At 48.3% G+C, this 23,875-nt stretch overlaps 1 protein-coding gene across 1 annotated transcript; it reads left to right on the plus strand.

Annotated features, from left to right (window-relative positions):
* Positions 1 to 1,169: 1,169 nt before the first annotated feature.
* On the plus strand, positions 1,170 to 18,488 carry si:dkey-191g9.5 (rap1 GTPase-GDP dissociation stimulator 1). Its single transcript, XM_031578872.2, has 14 exons — positions 1,170 to 1,607; positions 3,741 to 3,845; positions 6,095 to 6,217; positions 7,420 to 7,545; positions 7,952 to 8,080; positions 8,887 to 9,012; positions 9,778 to 9,921; positions 10,470 to 10,601; positions 11,855 to 11,989; positions 12,806 to 12,931; positions 14,076 to 14,215; positions 15,304 to 15,430; positions 16,191 to 16,319; positions 17,312 to 18,488. The coding sequence occupies exons 1-14, from the start codon at positions 1,595 to 1,597 to the stop codon at positions 17,437 to 17,439; spliced, it is 1,683 nt and encodes a 560-aa protein (XP_031434732.1). The 5' UTR covers positions 1,170 to 1,594; the 3' UTR covers positions 17,440 to 18,488.
* Positions 18,489 to 23,875: the final 5,387 nt, after the last annotated feature.

Genomic DNA, 23,875 nt, shown 5'->3' on the forward strand with positions numbered 1-23,875 from the left:
AGGCTGACACCTACTGTCCAGAAATGGGATTGCAACAGTTTGCACATTTTTTTGCCTAATTTTGTGCCTATTGCATTATCAGTAAGGAGAATATATATTGCTTTTACACTCCACAATTAAGCTTGATATGAATATTCATGATTCTCTGCATTGGTGTTGATGCAGTCGGTACCGCCTTTCTTGGAAACACAATATTTTATATTGCCTCCAATGTAAATAGTAATATTTGTCTACCTTAAACTGAACCAATTCATCTTCTGAATGTATTCCTTTGAAGGCATAAGCAAGGTCTCTTCAGGACAGAGATTTTGTTTCTGCGTTGAGATGACATAAAGCTTTGTTCATTGCTGCCCTCTGCTGGTGGAGAATCAAACTCCATTAGGGTATAATGTCGAACGACTGCTGTGTTTTTAACCAGCAAGAGGTGAAGCACACCCACGGAGACACACATAAATATTACATCATCACACAGATCAGCATTGATCTCTGACTGATAATGCATTGCAGGGGAGATATGGCAGTGTTTTTTCTTCATAATCAACGTATCTTCTCAACACTGCAATAACTACATATATAGCATATAGTATACCAGCAGAATATGAAAATCTATTGTGTGACAGACACCAGTTGTGACACCTCTGACTATGCTCAGAGAAGTGGAGGTAAAAGAAATGTAATGGGATCACTGTGAAATTGTTATAAAATGGCAGCACTGGTAATGACTTGACAAAATGTGCTGTCTGGAGAAACGGCACACAGTGAGCTTTGAGCGCTTCGGAGAAAGAGTGTGGATCTTGTGCCTCTCTCACCCTGAAGCCTGCAGGCTAATTGACAACTGATAAGCTTTGAGGAGATTTAGGGTTTAGAGTGCATTAAGAGGAGCGCCACAGAGAGAGAGGAAGAGGCAGCGGGGAGAAACAGGCTGCTGCACGGGTGGGGGAGGGGTGGGGGAGAGAGGAAGAGAGAGAGAGAGAGAGAGAGAGAGAGAGAATGAAAGGTGGAAACAGAGAGAAAGAGAGAGAGAGAGAGAGAGAGGGGAGGGAAATACAGTTTGACAGTGTGTGATGCTGAGAGAATGAGATACTGACACACACAGAGAGAGAGAGAGAGAGAGAGAGAGAGAGAGAGAGAGAGAGACTGAGGAGGGAAAGAGAGAGAGAGACAGTCAATAAGAAGGGATAAAGAAGAATTAAATTCGGGACAACAGACAGAGAGAGCGCTAGAGAGAAGGTGTCAGGGGGAAAGTGTGTGGGAGGTGAACAAGGGAGAGTAATGTGCATGTAACATTGGGGAAGGGAAAAGGCAGAGCGTGGGGAGAGAGAGAGAGAGAGAGAGAGAGAGAGAGAGAGAGAGAGAGAGAGAGAGAGAAGGGGGGAGAGAGAGAGGGGGGGAATCACTAGCTGCACAGCTGATGCGGAGCTGTTGATCTGAATGCTGGAGCTCGCCTGGCCTTAAGCAGGGCTGCTTCCCGCTCATTACCGAGTCTACTCTGACACACACACACACATTCACACACACACACACACACACACACACATTCACACGGCGGAGAAAGACAGAGGCAGACACAGGGAGACACCGTGGATCAGCAGCCATGGCAGATATGGGTGAGTGACAGACTCTGTTCTCCCTTTCTCTCGTCCTCTGCTCTCCTCTCCTCTCCTCTCCTCTCCTCTCGTCCTCTCCTCTCCTCTCCTCTCCTCTCCTCTCCTCTGCCTCTCCTCTCCCTCTCCTCTGCCTCTCTGTTTCTGTATATATTCCGCTCCATTCCGCTTTGATGCTCCTGAGGACATAGCAGGCATTACTGCCGGAGCTGTTTTGGGGGTTGCGAGGTACTGCTGACAGTGGGGGTTTGAGTGAGGCAGGACGGCAGAGGGAGAACCAGACTGGTTATATTTTGGGCGCCTATCGCCTGCTCCCGTGGCTCTGGGCCAGCAGTGGATCTCTAATACCCCCCCCCCAGGGTAATCGTGGAGGGGGGCAGAGACGGAGTGTTGGTTGATGTGGGTGTTTTTGTGGTCTCAGGACCCACAGTGCTGGAGGATGCGATGAGATTCTCTGGGCTCACTGAGCTAGTTTACCCAGCGAGCTCGCTGTGAGGGGGGGAGGGGGGGAGGAGGGGGGGTGTCTCTGTGTGTCTCCACAGCTGATTAAAACACAGCCTTGCTCCCTGCTACGTCTTTTTATTCCCTGCATACAACCAGCCAGTCCTCTGTCCACACGAAGGGGGAAAAGGGGGAACGATGGGAGGGGAGAGCTCGCGGTGAAGCCACCACGCTTCTCATTCGGGCTGGCTGAAGAGCGTCGGGGGTAGAAACTCTGATGGTCTATTTTCACGCTGATTACCGGAGGATTAGCTTGAGTGATTATGTTGCTCACGGTGACACTGCCTGCCCTGCGCCGTCTCGTCCTGGAGCGCTGGCTGACCACAGGGCTGGATATAGAGTCTGTCATGCTCGCACACACACACACACACACACACACACACTCTAACACACACACACACACACACACACACAGGATATAGAGTCTGTCATGCTCGCTTACGCTCCGCCGTCCAACTTTACCCAGCTCAGTCTGACGCCTGTGTTAATCAAGGACACACACACACACACAGCACACAGCACACAGACACACACACACACACACACACACACACACACACACACACACACACAGCACACAGCACACAGCCACACACACACACACACACACACACACACACACACAGCACACCATTAGTGTGTGCCCCAAGCAGTTCCCTTTTATTCCCATTATGGGAACCCAGAGATTATGGGCTTGCTCTTCGTTACTGTCACTGAGACAAATTCATTGAGATGGAAAGGTATTTGGCTCAGTTAAAACACTAATTGAAATGACATAACTTGCAGACAAAAGGGATAAATATAGTATCATCTTGAGTTATTATGTGCCGGGGTTACATTGCAGTATTGTGTGTGCCATTTGGATGGTTGATGAGAGAGCAGATGTTTCTCCTTCATTAAAACTGAGATACACACCAACAGGAAAATCCAATGTGTTTTCTGTGCAAGCAGAATAAACACACACGTACTGTACATACACAGAAGAAAAAAATGGTAGCTTACACACATATGGCGTGTTCAAACAGCCCCGTCTTCACCGTGATTCATTGAGACAGTGTTGAAGCATGGAGCTGGGAAGATAGATAGACGACTTTATTGATCCCCAATGGAAAATTGGTGTGTGTGTGTGTGTGTGTGTGTGTGTGTGTGTGTGTGTGTGTGTGTGTGTGTGTGTGGCTGCAGAACCAGGCTTATGTTTGCTTACCCAGCAGAGATGTTCCAGGGGAGGGAAGCATAATTTCACACCCACAAGAGTTCACTGCAACGCCTGCAGCTGCTGTACAGCGTGTTGACTCCGTCTTCAGCATCAGCTCCATAAACTGTTCAATTATGTGTCTGTGCACAGATGCTGTGCAGTGTGTTGACTGAGCATTGGCTCTAAACACTGTTAAATGATCCCACACCCTGTGTTTTTGTCTCTTCCTGTCCCCTATTCTCCCCCACACATCCTTCGCTTTCTAGCCTCTCTCCCTGGGTGACACTGTCAAAGGCACTGTTGTTATTTGTACATAGTTGTTGCTGCAAATGAATGTGTGTGTTTCTGTGTGTGTGTGTGTGTGTGTGTGTGTGTGTGTGTGTGTGTGCGTGTGTGTGTGTGTGTCTGTCTGTCTGTCTCTCTGTGTGTGTGTTTTGCAGAGGCTCTGAGCGAGGCTCTGAATGCCATCAGTGTGACCACCGAGGTACTTGATGAGGAGCTGAAGCCTCACCTGGACACCCTGCTGAGCACCCTTCTGGAAAAGAGTGAGTCTGACCCCTGACCCCACTCCTCTACCCACACACACACACACACACACACACACTCTCACTCCTCTACCCCCATCAAGACACACACAACTACTGCAGTGCATCCCCCCCCCACTCCTCTACCCCCATCAAGACACACACAACTACTGCAGTGCATCCCCCCCTAACCTAACCAGTGCACTGAAGCAATCTAACATCAGCCATTTGGTGTGAGTTCACCACTAAACCAATTAAGCTGCTAACACCTCAGTGACAACACACCTGTTAGCGAATAAACCTCATGTCTACGTGCTACCTGACTGACACCGACAGAACATTAGCCAAAGGGCTAATAGGCTACATGTCTAACAGCATCGAGGAAAATATCAGCGCCCAAACTATCTGCGTAGGCCTACTGTGTAGAGAAAGAAACAGCGCCAGACCGTCATGTTGACACCATCTGAAAGCTGTGGAGAATCTGTCCTGTTATTCACACAAGCCGACTGCCAGAGTTCCTCCAGCAGTTCCTGCCATTCGGAGCATCTGCATGTATATGCCACCTCGGCGACTATAAAAAGCCTACCCTCATCTCATGAGCTAATGACGCAGTCAACTTCTTTTCAGAAGCACCCCCGTTGGGCTATTGAACCCTTCGACTCCGCAGTCGTTAAGCTCTTTAGCCTGTTACTGAGTGCACCCAGACAGTCCTAGGTGCTCCAGTGGAAGAGTGCGGAGTTTTAGCAAGAATGCTAATGCTAATGCTAAGCGTATGTGTTGGAGTGGAGCAGCCTGGGACAGAGCGATAGCTGATAATCTGCATTTGTGCACGAGAGGCAAGAGGTGGGCCACTGCCTATAATGACACGGGTGATTATTTTCCGCCGTAGCGCTCTCACATTTACTGTCCTTTTCGCCTTGTCAAGCAGAGTTAGGAAGATTCCGTGTCACTTACATGTGCCTTGGTTCTCAGACTTCCATATTTCTCAGAGATTCAATCCCACAGAAATATCCTGAAAATGAACAATAAACAACAACAACAAGCAATAACAGGTTCAACAAAAGAGTATGGGGATGTTGCCATGGCAGCGCTGCCCACACTGACAGCTTGACCGGCCTCCTTGGCTGCACACATGTAGAGCTGCTGCTATTTCAGAAGCCAGTGGCTCCCTTGCACCATCCAGTGCATCTTCAACCCACCCCATCACCAAGACTCAGAAGATGAGGGCTCGGTCTCTTTAATATTCAGTCTGTAGATCAGTCTCTTTCCTTCTTCATTCTCCCACACACAAGTGGGGTGACTGACACGCACACACACACACACACACACACACGCACACACGCACACACACACTGTTAAAGAAAGTATTAGTATATTTTATCATGAATATCTTTTTGTCTTAAGGTTTGTTCCAAAATGCTGTGTGCCCTGAGTTCTCCATGTAGGTTGGACTTTGGAAGACAATTAGCAGAGTCAAGAATGTTAACCCAGAAACCTCACGTATACGTTTACATAAGGAATTGGGGGGTTGTGGAATGTCTTGTTGCTGGGCAGAAGTAAAGTTCAGCTAAAGTGCAGATATCCTAAAGTGTATCCCAGAATCCTGTCTGCCATCCTGTGTAAACATTAAGAGACAGAGTCAGGGTTGGGGGAAGGTAAACATTCTTATCTTTGGAACCAGAGAACGGGATGGTACAAGATGGGAGTGTCATGTATGAACTGTAGACATTGTCTTTGCATAAAGTCTGTTTCTTTTTACCAGAGAAGTCAGTGATGGTTTGAACAGCGTTCTGAAACCACTGCGCTCCTCTCGTAGGGGTGTATGTGGGGACGAGCGGTCTGGAACCATTCACTCCTCTTCGCCAGAGTAAAAGTTTGTTATTTATTATATTCTTGGTTGTGTGAGTCTTAATTCTGAGGTTAATACAGTCCTGATAAGGGAAATAATTCCCTAACACACACACACACACTGCCTCCCCACTCTCAGTCATTAGCTGCCCTGCCCAAAGGATGGCCCCGCTGCCCTGCCCAAAGTGGGCCCATGTCCAGGCCTTCGCCACTCCTCTGTGTGAGCGAGCACACACACACACACACACACACACACACACGCACACACACACACACACACACAGACACAGACACAGACACAGACACAGACACACACACACACACAAACACACACACACACACACACACACACGCACACACACACACACACACACACTCTGACTAACACTCAGCAAATGAACTGTCCTCTCTACCCGCCACAGAGGAGGGTGCTGCCCAGAAGATCGCCGCCAGCGGCATTCTACCCACGCTGGCCAACTCCATCAGGACGAAAAGCCCCCTCACTTCCCAGGTCACCCTGGTCGTTGCTGAGATGGCCAGGGACGGTAAGGCAGAAGACGTGTGTGTGTGTGTGTGTGTGTGTGTGTGTGTGTGTGTGTGTGTGTGTGTGTGAGTGTTTGTTCGTATGGATGTGTGCTTATCCTGTACAGGGCCGTGCTGTAAATGCATAGTTCTAATCGTTATTTAGCTACACCTGAACAGCCTTCCTGATGAAACCTTCCTGCAGATGAACTGAAAAAAAAAGGCCAAAGCCAGCGTAAAACTGAATTGGCTGCATGAAATGAGAAAAAGAGAAGACTTTGGAAGCTTAGTCATAGAAGCGCGTCCCCCTTTGCAGATGACGGAGCTTGTACTGATGCATTTAGGATGCAGCTCTAACGGTGCAAACCCATGACAGCGACACGATACGCTTCCATCGCTTTGAGTGGGCGTGTTGTAGCGTGTGGAAATATCATTTTCAAACCGTCAGAGACGACACCAAACAATCTGATTGCCCGCTGCCGGGAAAAATCGCTCCTCATTTGCATAGGATTCAACATTTCCCAACTTTTATCGGTCGCTTCGCCCCAAAACGGTGGTCTACGTCACAATGGCTTGGCTCCCATTGAAATGCACAGAATTTAAATATCGCGTCGCTCATAACGGTGTCATGGGTTTCCACCGTAAGAGTTGGTGGCTTTCCTTGTCAGCTGAAGCCCAGTTCAGCTCCACATATCCTCTCGTTATGTTATTGATCGGGCACGGATCAATCACCATAATCCACGCACTGATCCTCTGTCTCACGCGGTCAGAGCGGAATGGCACCGGGTGAAATCCTATCTGCTCTGAGGGGGAGGATATGGACAGTGGCAGTAAACCACAACATCGTTCCCTGACCTCCGTGTCGTTACTTTACGTTTAGTGTTTCTCGATTAGTATTCACAGTCGCCTGTGATCAGCAGTACTCAATAAAGGGGATTTTCAGCGCCTTGGCATGTTTTTGTGGCTGCTCACTCTGCTCTGCTGTGTGTGTGGTGTCTGTGTGTGTGTGTGTGTGTGTGAGTGTGTGTGTGTGTGTGTGTGTCTGTGTGTGTGTGTGTGTGTGTGTGTGTGTGTGTGTGTCTGTGTATATGTGTGTGTGTGTGTGTGTGTGTATGCGTGTGTGTGTGTGAGTGTGTGTGTGTCTGTGTGTGTGTGTGTGTGTGTGTGTATGCGTGTGTGTGTGTGTGTGTGTGTGAGTGTGTGTGTGTGTGTGTCCATCCTGCAGCTTCTGTGAGAGACAGCTGTATTGAAGCGGGACTCGTGCCCGTCCTCCTGCCACACCTGAACAGTAAAGACGAGGAGCTTCTGCTGCACACAGGCAGGGCCATCGGACGGATCTGCTTCGAGAATGGTGAGTGGCACACCTCTAGCACACCTCTGGCTTCAGTGCCCCTGCTGGCATTTTACAACAATAGAATAATTAAAAATGTGTTCAGTAGGTTGGTCATGTATTTTCATGCAAAACAACCTCATTTCTATTCACTGCTGCCCTCCCCTGATGATAGCGGCATTAATCCCCAAACCTCTCCAAAGTGAAATTGAAACACCATTATTTGAAGTGCCACAAGTAATTATAGGCCAAATGCGTGTTATTATACTGAAGAGCTGATATTATAATGTTGTCTTTTATGTGAACTCTCTGTGTATCTCTGTCTGTCTCACTCTCTCTTTCACACACTCACTTACCACACACACACACACACACACACACACACACACACACACATTCTTCTATTCTGTCTCTCTTTCTCCCACAGCTGCCCAACAGGATAATCTGGTCCAGGGGGGAGTCATACCCAGACTGGTCAACATCATGAAGATTTATCCACAGAACGACCCCCTGGTCAACGTGTGTCTGCTGGCTCTGTGCAACCTGGCTGATATGGGTGAGGCTACATCAATCAATTAAATATTGCCTAAATAAATCATCAATGTGCCTTCACGTGGGCAGTGGCAGTGGGTAGCTAGGGTAAGGTAGCATTGCAGTGGGTTGCTAGGGTAAGGTAGAATTGCAGTGGGTTGCTAGGGTAAGGTATCATTGCAGTGGATAGCTAGGCTAGAGTAGCATTGCGGTGGGTTGCTAGGGTAAAGTAGCATTGCAGTGGGTTGCTAGGGTAAGGTAGCATTGCAGTGGGTTGCTAGGGTAAAGGAGCATTGCAGTGGGTTGCTAGGGTAAAGTAGCATTGCGGTGGGTTGCTAGGGTAAAGTAGCATTGCGGTGGGTTGCTAGGGTAAGGTAGCATTGCGGTGGGTTGCTAGGGTAAAGTAGCATTGCGGTGGGTTGCTAGGGTAAAGTAGCATTGCGGTGGGTTGCTAGGGTAAAGTAGCATTGCAGTGGGTTGCTAGGGTAAAGTAGCATTGCGGTGGGTTGCTAGGGTAAAGTAGCATTGCACACTGCATTCATTTCCATCTGTTTCCTCTGCTGTCCCCTGAGTGACATTAGTTTGAGTGACATCCTCTGATCTGCATTTGGTGTGCATTAAATAGCTTTCTGAAGAGAGAAACACCATTATAATACAATTGAACCTCAGTCTCATCAAGGTTATCTATCCTCGGCGCTCTGTAGAGAGGACAAACATCCCTTATGGCGCCTGCGTTGAAATATTTAAAGGACGTTTAAAACGTGTGGTTCGGTGATGAGAATGGGGATTGTGGAGGTGTGTGAGTGCCCTCTGTGTGCCCTTGCTGTTCAGATGCTGCACGAGAGGCCCTGGCAGAGGTGGGCGTCGCGGAGGTGCTAACTGGCCAGCTGAAGCGTGCCCCCGATGCCGAGAGACGCCACCTCATACTGGAAGTTCTGGGATCACTGGGAGAGAGTGGTGTGTCAATCAGTTATTCTATCTCTATCTATCTATCTATCTATCTATCAATGTGTCTATCTGTCTATCTCTCGCTCTCTCTCTATCTATCTATCTATCTATCTATCTCTCCCTCCCTCTCTCTATCTGTCTATCTCTCTCTATCTATCTATCGATCTATCAATGTGTCTATCTGTCTATCTCTCGCTCTCTCTCTATCTATCTATCTATCTATCTATCTATCTCTCCCTCCCTCTCTCTATCTGTCTATCTATCTATCTATCTATCTATCTATTCTCTCTCTCTATCTATCTATCTATCTATCTACCTATCTATCTATCTGTCTAGCTATATATCTATCTCTCCCTCCCTCTCTCTGTCTGTCTGTCTATCTATCTATCTATCTCTTCTCTCTCTCTATCTATCTATCTATCTACCTATCTATCTATCTATCTATTCTCTCTCTCTCTATCTATCTATCTATTCTCTCTCTCTCTCTCTATCTCTCTCTCTCTCTCTCTCTCTCTCACTTTCTCTCTCTGTCTGTCTTTGCATTCATTAGTAAATCTGTTCTGGATTTGTGGAGCAGAAGCTTTTCCTGCAGCTGCAGCTGGATTGGTCTGATCACTGTGTTGAGTTAAGGGAGAGGCACAGCTTTTACTGATTGTAGTGCTGGCAGGGGCGTACATGTTGTGACAGAGTCTGAGAATTTGTGTGTGTGTGTGTGTGTGTGTGTGTGTGTGTGTGTGTGTGTGTGTGTGTGTGTGTGTGTGTCACATCTCACAGATGCGCTGAAGCTGCAGTTTGTGGAGGCTGGTGTGCCAGAGGTCTTGTCAGAGATGATTGGAGGGCTACAGGGAGGCTCTGACCCCCACGACCTCTGCAGCATCAAAATAGCTTCCAACCTCATCGTGTCTCTTCTGCTGGGGGGTGAGTCCCTGTGTTTTGGCTCTCCCTAATGGTTCCCTACACACACACACACACACACACACCCACACACACACACACACACACACACACACACACACACACACACACACACACACACACACACACACACACACACACACACACACACACACACCCACACACACACACACACACACACACACACACACACAGCTTTACCTAATGGTCCCCTCCACACCCACACAGCTGGGCACCAGGCCTCCTTACCCGGCTCCCTCAGAGAGAGGAGCCAATCACCTGCCTGAGCCACCTGTCGGTTGACAAATGTTATTATCGTTAATCATTTTGACAAATTATATTTTTGAATGTCAATATCTTGATAATTGCGTTATAAGAGCACCTTTTTTTGAAGATATTGTTCTTGGCATAGCATGCTAATGGCATTATCGCTGTTCACACTCCTCAGGTGTCCTGTGTGTCCTATACAGTAATGGCATTAGTATATGTGATGACTGTGACCTTGTTCTGACCTCGTGTTCCCTCCCCTGGGGCGGCTGGCCGTGCTCCAGATGAGTCGATGCAGAAGTGCTTCGGCCAGGGGACAGGGAGTGTGTATAAGGACGTGCTCTCCTGGCTGCAGTCTTCCAACACGCAGCTGCAGCTCGCCGGGGCGCTCGCCATCGCTAACTTCGCCAGGAACGGTGAGAGGCTGGGACTGGGGCTTTTTGGGGGATTCAGAGAGATCCGTGTCTCTGTTGTAATGAGGCTGGGACTGGGCTTTTGGGGATTCAGAGAGATCCGTGTCTCGATCAAAGATTCAGCATTTTCTGAGTGGGAGTTCGTCCATAAATACAACATCAGTTTTGGGTTGTTTAAAGTTAAGTGCTACGCTTCATCTCGCTAGAGAAAAAAAACTTGAGCTTTTTATTCAGTTGAATCTCTCCGACTGCTTTTGTTTTTTTTTTTCATTTATATTCAATTGACTTCATAACTCCCTGTTTGCTTCACAATTCAACATTCTGCTCACTCTGCTCTTGTGCTCTTAAGCAGTTTAACGACACTGAGAGTGATATTCAAAGGGCACTTTTAATCTTGCATGAAGAGTTGCGAGAGGCTTTATGTGAGTGGCCTTTTCAAAGAAGGCCGAAAAGGTCACCCTCATCACGAGCAAGTCACAAGAGAGTGAGCATTAATCTCCTGCCCACAGACACACACCCCATGGACACACAGATGTGTTATGTCAAAGCGAGGACACACCTGTGGACTGTTATGCAAGCTCATTCTTATGTATCACAAAGCCTCATCAGTCCTCTCGGGCGTTAACCCAACAGTGATGGCCGTAGGGTGTGGGTTGTCCCACCAGGGGGCAGTACAGTGGAGGTCCTGTAGACACCTCACCTGGCCACACAGATGGGATTCAGTCAAGGGAGTTCTCTTGGCACTGTTTCCATAGACTTGGTCCTGGGAGGTTTAGGTCTTTGAGAGACAGCGTGAGGGAATGCCTCTTGGTAATAGCACAGCTGTACAGAATTATTTGGCATACATGACTCCCGTGTTCCTTATTGTGTGCTCTGCAGACATACAGTACATGACTCCCGTGTTCCTTATTGTGTGCTCTGCAGACATACAGTACATGACTTCCTTGTTCCTTATTGTGTGCTCTGCAGACATACAGTACATGACTCCCTTGTTCCTTATTGTGTGCTCTGCAGACATACAGTACATGACTCCCGTGTTCCTTATTGTGTGCTCTGCAGACATACAGTACATGACTTCCTTGTTCCTTATTGTGTGCTCTGCAGACATACAGTACATGACTCCCTTGTTCCTTATTGTGTGCTCTGCAGACATACAGTACATGACTTCCTTGTTCCTTATTGTGTGCTCTGCAGACATACAGTACATGACTCCCTTGTTCCTTATTGTGTGCTCTGCTCTGCTCTGCTGTCTGCAGACAGTAACTGTGTGAAGATGCTGGAGCTGGGCGTGGTCCCTCACATCCTGGACCTGCTGGAGAAGCACGTGGACGAGGGGGACGTGTCCGTGCAGCACGCCGGCCTCAGCGCTCTCAGGAACCTGGCTATCCCTGGTACCGACCGCCCCTCACCACGGCACCGTCTCTGTGTTTTACACGTGACTGAAACACACCCCATATGCGCCCCCACCCCCCCACACACACACACACACACACACACACACCCCATATACCCCCACATACTGCAACTCACCCCATATACCCCCCCATACACACCCCATATACCCCCCCCCCCCACACACACACACACACGCACATACACACACACACACATGCACACACACACACACACACGCACATACACACACACACACACACACACACACACACACATGCACACACACACACACACACGCACATACACACACACACACACACACACACACACACCCCATATACCCCCACACACTGTGTTTTACTCGTGACTGAAACGCACCCCATATACCCCCACACACTGCTCCAACCTAGTTCTTTGCAGTGCAGGTTTCAGTGTCTTCCACTTTCAGACAACACTGTTTATTTAAGCACTATATAAAATAAAACTGAATTAACCTCAGTACTTTCAGAACCATGCTCAATCAAAAATCAATCAAAAATCACTAAAATAATATATTGATGACGCAGGCCCAACATAATCCAAAGCGTGCTCTGAGCAGACTGAGACCAGCGCTGTGGTGGTCTGATTAATGCAACAAGGCTGCTCCAGTAATTGACTCTTGTCCCCGACTCGTGTCATCTGATAACAGCCTATTACTCCGGGCGCTTAGTCACCATCGCAGTCACATGTTTCTAATGAGCGGAGACCAGGGCTGAGAGTGAAGCATGGCCCCATGGTGACCATCTTTGACCTTTGACCTTGTCCCATCTCAGCCTCTAATAAGGTGCGGATGCTGGAGGACGGGGTGACGGAGAGGATCCAGACCCTGCTGCGCTCAGACATGCCCCCGGTGCAGTTCAAGCTGCTGGGGACTCTACGCATGATGGTGGACGGACAGGGTAAGAGTCTCACTCTCAGAGGGGGGACGGTAGAGCACTGCACTTAAACCCCGCTTAATAAGACTGACATAACCATGTGTCATAACGACGTCATGGTAGGTGCCGTACACTGTCATAAGTCATGGTGACGGTTTCTGTCCAATGATTTGACAATGTCATGTTGACATTAATCGTGATAATTGCTTTGACAGCTGTTCGGGTTTTAGACGCCATAACAGCCATCTGCCGTGGCAAGATTATGACATGGTTATGTTGGTCTTATGAAACAGGATTCAAGGGAAGTGTTACCATGAAGACAGGAGGTCACAAACTGCAAACGCACAAAGCACAACAAGACAGAGCTGGTGTTCAGGGTCGGTCAAAGGGGGCCATTTAGAACGCCGTGTCTAAATCACAGAGAGCATCTTGTGCCGTTTCATTGATGTTACTGATGTGCACTGTAATTACCTCACATAATAGCCTTTTTCTTTTGATATGTAAATCAGATCATGTTAGGGCAGCGCAGGATATGCACCAGGCAGTAGTTTACATCTGAGCGTCCGAGGACACTGTGTTCCTGTTGGTGAATTCAAAGCTTCACTTCTGCGTGGAAGACCCTTTAGGTGTGTGTGTGTGTGTGTGTGTGTGTGTGTGTGTGTGTGTGTGTGTGTGTGTGTGTGTGTGTGTGTGTGTGTGTGTGTGTGTGCTCAAGTAAGCTTTGTGTAGTTCTCTCCAACTGATGTCTCTTTGTTGACGCCGAGCACTGTAATTGACTATAACCTCAGCGTTAGACCCATAAACATGCAATTACTGTCACTACCCACGATCCCCCCTACTCCTTCTACCTCTCACACCGAGGCACGGTTAGAAAGAGAATGTGGCACAACTCTCTTTGCCGGTGACACAAAGTGTGCCGTAATTATGGATCAAATGCTTGTTATTTATTCTGATGACCTGATGTTGTTGGACTGGGAAATATACAATGTTTATCTCTGCCTGTATTATATTACTCTCTCTCTCTCTCTCTCTCTCTCTCTCTCTCTCTTTCTTTCTTTCTTTCTCTCTCTCTCTCTCTCTATCTCTCTCTCTCTCTCTCCTCTATTTCTTCTTTCTCTTCTTCCCCTCTCTGCACCTGTCTTCCCCTCTTCCCTTCTCCCTGGGCTAGAGAAGGCGGCTGCTGTGTTGGGGAAGGATGAGGGCCTGCTGAAGCGGGTGATGGAGTGGTGTGAAGCCAAGGACCACGCGGGAGTTCGAGGAGAGGCCAACCGCCTCCTGGCAGCGCTCATCAGGCACAGCCGAGACCCTGTGAGGGACACACACACACACACACACACACACACACACACACACACACACACACACACACTCACGCTCACGCACGCACACACACACACACACACACACACACACTCTCATCAGGCACAGCCGAGACCCTGTGAGGGACACACACACACACACACACACACACACACACACACACACACACACACACACTCACACTCACACTCACACTCACACACACTCTCATCAGGCACAGCTGAGACCCTATGAGGGACACACTATAAACACACACACGCACGCACGTACTCCTAAGTTCTGCTTAGTTTACAGTTTTTCTCAGTCACTTTGGTGTGATCTGATCTTAGATCAGAATTCAAATTCAGCCTCCACATCCTCTTGTTTCTTGTGCACATCATAACAGCAGGTTCTCATTCTTTTGGAACATTTTGCTAATGCTTTTAAACATTCATGCAAAGGGGTATGAACAATTCAGTGACCCGGTATTTGTGGCATCATGTTTGCTAAACTACTGGTCATTCAAACCTTGATTGTTCACGTGTAATTGATGAGGATTGATTCAATTTGTTGAATGGCAAAAACTGAGAGTAAAATTGTGTAGGCCAGGACGCCAGAGTGGAAAAACGTGCTTCTTAACAGGTTGTAATTGGTGCTACTGTCCAGTCTCTCAAGTGATCATCTGCATCCTGTGACGACATTCTTCAACAATCACTTGGAGCCTTGTTGAATTAAAATGGTTGAATAGCATTTCATTTGCTAGAAAATGTATTCGGTTAGTTGGAGACATGCAATAATCTGGTATGATGATAAATTACTGTGAGTGAAAGAGATACAATAAAAAGCCAATTTTATTTTGACAACATGTCTAAATATTCTGACTGCCTTAGTTATGAAACTGTGCACTGTTGCATTGTGGTAGTACTGACATACTAATTGATGTAATTGTTCCCTTTTGAAGCATAAACTAAGCATTTAGTTATGGTAGTTTGCAGGTAATCCATAGTGGGGTGCTGTTTGTACAAATTGTTTTGAGAAATGCTATGAAAAAATGTTAAAGATAATTCAAGAAATTGACCGACGCTGTAATCCTGCAGGATGTAATCAACTCAGTCGTGAAAGCCCAAGGGATGCGGCACCTCATCACCATGGCAACCAGCGAACATGTCATCATGCAGAACGAAGCTTTGGTTGCCCTGACGATTGCTTCGGCAATAGATATTGGTGAGACTGAAATCGCAATACCTAAGATAAGCTTTAAATATATATATATCAAGATCTATTTATTTATGTGTATTTCTTGTTTTTCTCTCTTATAGTTGTATGTCTGTTATTTTATATGGAACTTGGCGTCATCTCTCTCTCTGACCCTCATCTCACTCTCTCTGTTCCTCATCTCACTCACTCTCTCTGCTCTGACCCTCATCTCACTCTCTGACCCTCATCTCACTCTCTCTCTCTGACCCTCATCTCACTCTCTGACCCTCATCTCACTCTCTCATGTCACTCTCTATCTCTGACCCTCATCTCACTCTCTTCTCTCTGACCCTCATCTCACTCTCTCCTCTGACCCTCGTCTCACTCTCTCCGCTCATCTCACTCTCTCCTCTCATCTCACTCTCTTCTCTCTGACCCTCATCTCACTCTCTCCTCTCATCTCACTCTCTTCTCTCTGACCCTCATCTCACTCTCTGACCCTCATCTCACTCTCTGACCCTCATCTCACTCTCTCCGCTCATCTCACTCTCTGACCCTCATCTCACTCTCTCCTCTCATCTCACTCTCTGCTCATCTCTCTCTCACTCTGACCCTCATCTCACTCTCTCTGTTCCTCATCTCACTCTCTCTGCTCTGACCCTCATCTCACTCTCTGACCCTCATCTCACTCTCTCTGTTCCTCATCTCACTCACTCTCTCTGCTCTGACCCTCATCTCACTCTCTGACCCTCATCTCACTCTCTCTCCACTCTAACCCTAACCCCAGACACGGTGCAGGAGTCCTTTGCAGAGGCGGAGCTCCTGCCCACCCTACAGAAGATGCTGGAGGACCCTGTGGGGGCCGTGGAGGTCAAGTTCAGCACCATGGGCCTCATCTGCAGCCTGGCCAACTCCAGTAAGTAGAGTAGCAGAACTACAGCAGGCCCACTCCAGTAAGTAGAGTAGCAGGACCACAGCAGGACCACAGCAGGTTAACTCCAGTAAGTAGAGTAGCAGGACCACAGCAGGACCACAGCAGGTTAACTCCAGTAAGTAGAGTAGCAGGACCACAGCAGGCCAACTCCAGTAAGTAGAGTAGCAGAACTACAGCAGGCCCACTCCAGTAAGTAGATTAGCAGGACCACAGCAGGACCACAGCAGGCCAACTCCAGTAAGTAGATTAGCAGGACTACAGCAGGACCACAGCAGGTTAACTCCAGTAAGTAGAGTAGCCGGACCACAGCAGGCCCACTCCAGTAAGTAGCCGGACCACAGCAGGCCCACTCCAGTAAGTAGAGTAGCCGGACCACAGCAGGCCCACTCCAGTAAGTAGCCGGACCACAGCAGGCCCACTCCAGTAAGTAGAGTAGCCGGACCACAGCAGGCCCACTCCAGTAAGTAGCCAGACCACAGCAGGCCCACTCCAGTAAGTAGAGTAGCCGGACCACAGCAGGCCAACTCCAGTAAGTAGCCGGACCACAGCCGGACCACTCCAGTAAGTGGCAGGACTACAACCAGGGGAACAGAATCTTGGGTGTCATTTAGTAACAGAAATGACATAACTGGAAGAGAAATTAATGCTGTGTTGCACTTAATGCTGTAAAGTATGAGTGCTGTAGAGTATGCCAGTAATAGACATGGAGGCTGACGATTACCTATACCATATGCTCACTCTTTCACTTTCTCTCTCTCACTCTCTCTTAATCTTTTATACTCTCTCTCTCTCTGTCTCTCTCTCTCTCTTTCTCTCTCTCTCTCTCTCTCTCTCTCTTTCTCTCTGTCTCTCTCTCTCTCTCTCTTTCTCTCTGTCTCTCTCACTCTCTCTCTCTCTCTCTCTCTCTCTCTTCTCTCTCTCTCTCTCTCTGTCTTTTCTCTGCTCCCCTCTGTCCTCCTCCGTCTCCGTCTCAGGTCTGCTGAGGGAGCAGATGGAGGGCCTGAACCTGAAGGACAGCCTCACCCAGCTCTCCGGCCACACCAACACCAAGCTGGCAGCGCAGGCCGACACCGTGCTGGCCGTCCTGGCCGAGACCAGCTAAGCAGAGTCGCCCGCGTCGCCCGCCTCGGACCATAGACTATTAGCACCGCGTGTGCCACCGCTGCCCTTGCCACCACCAACAGACTAACCTAACCTGTGCCGCACACTCCAGTCAGACCAAAACCGAAAACCGTGATCTTCCATCCCGGCATCACCAGGACCAGATGAGCGAGGGGCTCCGAGGGCATTGGGGGGGGGGTGGGTGGGTGGTGGGGGGAGAGGTTGGGTTGGGTGCATGCTGGGATCTGTAGTAGACGACCCACAGACAACCTGAGACAAAAATGTGAAAGACTCTGAGCAAACACGTAATCAGCAAGCACATAAGCACAGGATGTGATCACGTATCTTCTGTCATCTATCATCACCCACCCTTCACATCAAGGAAGAGGGCTGTTCACACTCTTAGAAAACACACTGCTCTGTGGGAGAGCTTGAACGCCTTTGCAGTGGTGTGAAAATATTAGACAACGTGTGGAGCCTATTTGGAAATAATAAAAAAAAAGACAAGACAAGAAAACCTTTTCTAAGGGTGTGAACATTCTACATCCTTTGGTATGTAAGCACAATATTAACTGGGGTGAAATCAGTACAGTACATGACGTCATGATCTAACTACACTAGCAACTCCTTAACTGAAATAGCAATCTACTGCAGTCAGCTGTCTAACGAGCACTTATAGGGATTAACATGAGGGACCAGTCATATATGTCAAGCTGTATCCTTTGTGCACTTTAGAAGAACTAGAAATAGATTCTAGTTACTGTAGCATATTCAGAGCTATTTAATGTTGAATGAAGCCTATTGTTGTTCTTGGTGTGTGTTTTCATTTTATATGGATGGATGTTTTTGGGATTTTTTTTTTCCTCCTCCTGGTCAATTGCTCATATACTGTATGTGTACAAAAACAGCAGCTGTCCAATAATCGATGTGTAATCTAGTTTTGAAACTCTGTTGAATGTGATGCGAATAGATCATTGACTGCTGGATTCACTATGTAACATCACAGCTCTCTGAAGGGGACAGAAAAAGCAATAACACTTGTAATCACTTCTCCAGGCTTGTGTGCTTTTTTGTGAGCAACAGATTCATGTTGTGAGTCATGTACATCCTCTATTTTCACATCATTGATATGTATAAAGGCACATGTGTGTGTGTGTGCGTATGTGTGGGTGCGCACGTGTGGGTGTGTGTGCGTGTGTTTGTGTATGTGTGTGTGCGTGTGTTTGTGTGTGTGTGTGTGCGTGTGTTTGTGTGTGTGTGTGTGTGTGTGTGTGTGTGAGGGGGTCAGGTCCTCCAGCAGGCATTGTCATGTACATCCTCTATTTTCACATAATCTAATGTATAAAGGCACATGTGTGTGTGTGTGTGTGGGTGTGTGCGCAAGTGTGGGTGTGTGTGCGTGTGTTTGTGTGTGTGTGCGTGTGTTTGTGTGTGTGTGTGCGCGTGTGTTTGTGTGTGTGTGTGTTTGTGTGTGTGTGTGTGTGTGTGTTTGTGTGTGTGTGTGTGTGTGTGTGTGTGTGTGGGGGGGGGGGGGGGGGGTTAGGTCCTCCAGCAGGCATTAAAGTGAGTGTAGAGGCAGTGTTCTCATCAGAGCCCTCAAAAGGACACTGATCACGCAGAGAGCAGAGGCTGCTTGATTAAACACGGATCAATGGCTGTTGCATCTCTAAAGGCCTCCGAGGAGCCTGTCATTAGGGGTGCTTTAATGTTGCTCTCAAAGGCTGGCCAATCACAATTCATCTGACAGCCAAGGCTATACGGATAAACACAATCAGCACGACCCTCCTCTGCCGGAAGGAGCCACTGGGAAGAAATTACAGATTTAGGAGTGGGGGAGAGAGAGGGGGAGAGAGAGGGAGAGAGAGAGGGAGAGAGACAGAGAGTTGGGGAGAGAGAGAGGGAGAGAGAGGTGTGATGTGTTAGGTAGCCGCTACGGAACAAGAACAAATTTGATGGGAGAGAGAGAGAGTTGCAGAAATAGAGAGGGGTGTGATGTATCAATGACCAGAGCAGCTATTGACTGAGAGTGGGGAGGCAGTGGTCCTTCAGTGAGCCTGAGAGTAGGGAGGCAGTGTGTGTGTGTGTGTGTGTGTGTGTGTGCGTGCGTGCGTGCGTGCGTGCGTGCGTGTGTGTGGTTCTTCAGTTTGTGAATGAGACTGACCTTTGACCTTTGGCCTTTGACTCTCATTTCTGACACAAAAGATGGCCGTGCTCCTGTGCTGTGACCTAAATACTGATGCTGCTCTCGCCTCACTTGGCCCTTCAGCAGAGGTGCACTCTCACACACACTCACACACACACACACACTCACACATACACACTCACCTTCTCCTCTCTCACACACTCTCACACACACTCACCTTCTCCACTCTCACACACTCTCACACTCTCACACACACTCACCTTCTCCTCTCTGTATTCACGACTGCATATTCCTCTGGAAAGCACTTTACATCCTGAGCAAATAGCAGGAAAGCTTCTAATCGATGATCACACACACACAAGGACAACTTTTGTTTCACGGATTAAATTCCTTTTTTTAATCTCACGACACATTCACCTCTGGCAGAGAATCCCATGTTACATTTCCTGCTGATGAGTCTGACATGTTCAGGGCAGGCTGCTTTAAAAAACAGAGGCAAAACACTTCACAAGATAACAAATACTGATGCTAAAGTAAGCAGATTCTGTTTGCAGACCAGAAAAGACCAGAGTTCTTGTGTGTGTGAGTGAAGGGCAGTGGTGTTGTCTGGACTTACAGCTCGGGCCCCTCTGCTGCGCACTAACTGTCCTGCTCTTTGGGGGATGCTATACCCATGTCTGACCACTGGGTGGAGACATTATTCTCTGTTCCTCAATCCGTGAGGCTTTTGAGTCGGGTAGAAACAGGCAAACCTGGAGTGTGTGTGTGTGTGTGGCATCGCCTGCACAAAAACCACAGCAGCTACTTTAGAACAGATTGGGCTGAAAATGGAGACAGACTGTGAGTGAGTGAGCACTGATGAAGGAGGTGGTGTTCACTGATGATGATGAAGAGGAGGTGTTCACTGATGAAGGAGGAGGTGTTCACTGATGAAGGAGGTGGTGTTCACTGGTGATGATGAAGAGGAGGTGTTCACTGATGAAGGAGGAGGTGGTGTTCACTGGTGATGATGGAGGAGGTGGTGTTCACTGATGAAGGAGGTGGTGTTCACTGATGATGATGAAGGAGGTGGTGTTCACTGATGAAGGAGGTGGTGTTCACTGATGATGATGAAGGAGGTGGTGTTCACTGATGAAGGAGGAGGTGGTGTTCACTGATGAAGGAGGTTGTGTTCACTGATGAAGGAGGAGGTGGTGTTCACTGGTGATGATGGAGGAGGTGGTGTTCACTGGTGAAGGAGGTGGTGTTCACTGATGAAGGAGGAGGTGTTCACTGATGATGGAGGAGGTGGTGTTCACTGATGATGATGAAGGAGGTGGTGTTCTGTTCACTGATGAAGGAGGTGGTGTTCACTGGTGGAGGAGGTGGTGTTCACTGATGATGATGAAGGAGGTGGTGTTCACTGATGAAGGAGGTGGTGTTCTTGCTTTCATTCTTGCCAGCTATTCTACTGGATACGCAAAGGCCTCTTCATCACACAGCATGTGGTATTACTGTAGCATGTTGTGCCTGCTGGAAAGGTTTTCTCTCCTCTAATGATTTGATGTAATGAACACACACACACACACACACACACACACACACACACACACGCATACACACACACACACACACACACACACACACACACACACACACATGATTTTCTGTATACACCTGTAACACACATCTAGATCAGGGCTGTGATATTCACTGTCATGTGATGATGTTAAGGGAACACATGAGTGGAAACTCCATTTAACACGTTTCAGACGGAGACAGAGGAAAAGGAAGGGAGGGACAATATACTTCTGAATGTGTGCTATAGGAGTCTATAAACATGTGTGTGTGTGTGCGTGCGTGCGTGCGTGCGTGTGTGTGTGTGTGTGTGCCTACAAACAAATATGTCCAAAGGCAACTTCTGAATGAGTGTTGTTTTGTTGTTACGTGAGAGTTTGAGTGTGAGTGTATTTGTAGTGTGTGTGTGTTTCTATGTGCGTGTGTGTGTTTGTCTGTTGTTGTTGTTGTTGTTGTTGAGTGTACTCAGTCTGTGGGCAGCATATGGGCCATCTCTGTGGGAGAGTGTGAGAGTGTGCTGCCAGCCTGGGCCTCATCATCATCATGTCTCTCTCTCTCTCTCTCTCTCTCTCTCTCTCTCTCTCTCTCTCTCTCTCTCTCTCTCTCTCTCTCTCTCTCTCTTACTCTCTCTCACATTCTCTCCGTATTTCATTTGTCCAGTCGCAGCTGAGACCCGTGTTTATCACGTTCACACACACACACACACACACACACACACACACACCGTCTGATGCAGCAATGTGTGGGAAATCAATAGAAATAAAATATCTGAGAGCAGGGTCCAAATATAGAAGAACTCCAACTGATTATACCAAGCATGAACATCCCTGGGAGTGTGTACCCCTTGGTGAGGACAGAACCTTTAGACTTTAGACTTCAGACTTTAGACTTTAGACTTTAGACTTCAGACTTTAGACTTTAGACTTTAGACTTTAGACTACTGGGAAGGTGAGGCCCTCATCACACACGGTTGGAGATGAGGCCCTCATCACACACGGTTGGAGATGAAGCCCTCATCACACACGGTTGTTTCACACGAAGTTTGGCACTCTCCCATGTCATGGTTTGTTTCCCACCAAAACAAGTGCTTGGTGTCAGTTTGCATGGCAACCGCTCATGTATGGCACCCAATGAGCTATCAGCACGGACAGACTCTCACAGTTCTGTCTCAGTGTCTAACAGATCCACGTCTCACACTCCTGTCTCTTAAATCTACGTCTCACACTCCTGTCTCTCACAACCCATTTTTGTTCTCAGCTCTGTCGGTGTGAGTGTGTGTGTGTGTGTGTGTGTGTGTGTGTGTGTGTGTGTGTGTGTGTGTGTGAGTGTGTGTTCTCAGCTCTGTCGGTGTGATATTGCCACCTATTATCTGTGAGCAATAAAGGACAAATCGCCCCGCTGTGTTTATGATGCGACTGACAGTCGCAGTAGTTTCAGGCTGGCTCAGTGGGTCAGATGGACACACACTCATCTCTGCTCTCTTCCGTGGGTCAGATGGACACACACTCATCTCTGCTCTCTTCCGTGGGTCAGATGGACACACACTCATCTCTGCTCTCCTCAGTGGGTCAGATGGACACACACTCATCTCTGCTCTCCTCAGTGGGTCAGATGGACACACACTCTTCTGGCTCCGTGGGTCAGATGGACACACACTCATCTCTGCTCTCCTCAGTGGGTCAGATGGACACACACTCTTCTGGCTCCGTGGGTCAGATGGACACACACTCTTCTGGCTCCGTGGGTCAGATGAACACACACTCATCTCTGCTCTCCTCAGTGGGTCAGATGGACACACACTCTTCTGGCTCCGTGGGTCAGATGGACACACACTCTTCTGGCTCCGTGGGTCAGATGGACACACACTCATCTCTGCTCTCCTCAGTGGGTCAGATGGACACACACTCTTCTGGCTCCGTGGGTCAGATGGACACACACTCTTCTGGCTCCGTGGGTCAGATGGACACACACTCATCTCTGCTCTCCTCAGTGGGTCAGATGGACACACACTCTTCTGGCTCCGTGGGTCAGATGGACACACACTCATCTCTGCTCTCCTCCGTGGGTCAGATGGACACACACTCTTCTGGCTCCGTGGGTCAGATGGACACACACTCATCTCTGCTCTCCTCAGTGGGTCAGATGGACACACACTCATCTCTGCTCTCCTCAGTGGGTCAGATGGACACACACTCATCTCTGCTCTCTTCCCCTAACTGTCATGGTGTCTTCACCGGTGTTCACCAAAACAGCTCTGGTTCTGGAATGGAAAGGCCTATTGTTTGGTTGTTTACTGGGGGGTGTCAAAAGTGTGTGTGTGTGTGTGTGTGTGTGGGGGGGGGGGGGCGGGGGCGTCTGTCGTCTCTGATGAGTGATGGGATCATAAACACACATCTCCATTGGCCACGTCCACCCACGTCATGCCTGGCCCAGCCTTAATCTGAAATTCAATAAGACCTCCTTCAATAAGGAGTTTGACCTCCGACCTCTGACCCCTTCAGACTGCGGGTCACGGAATCCCTAAGCTGCTGAGAGAGGGAGAGAGCAGGAACCTCATCAGCTGAGGCACTGAATGTCACCTCACAGATGGAAAACAAACACAGACGCAAGGAACGTCCAGAAAATAAAAACAAGCAATTCTGGACCCGAACCTGCAAGCTCAGCATTTCCAGCGCTTCTCACTCTTCTCACTTCACACACACACACACACACACACACACACACACACACACACACA

The sequence above is a fragment of the Clupea harengus genome, chromosome 13 (genome assembly GCF_900700415.2).
Source record: "Clupea harengus chromosome 13, Ch_v2.0.2, whole genome shotgun sequence".
In the NCBI taxonomy this organism is placed as follows: Eukaryota; Metazoa; Chordata; class Actinopteri; order Clupeiformes; family Clupeidae; genus Clupea; species Clupea harengus.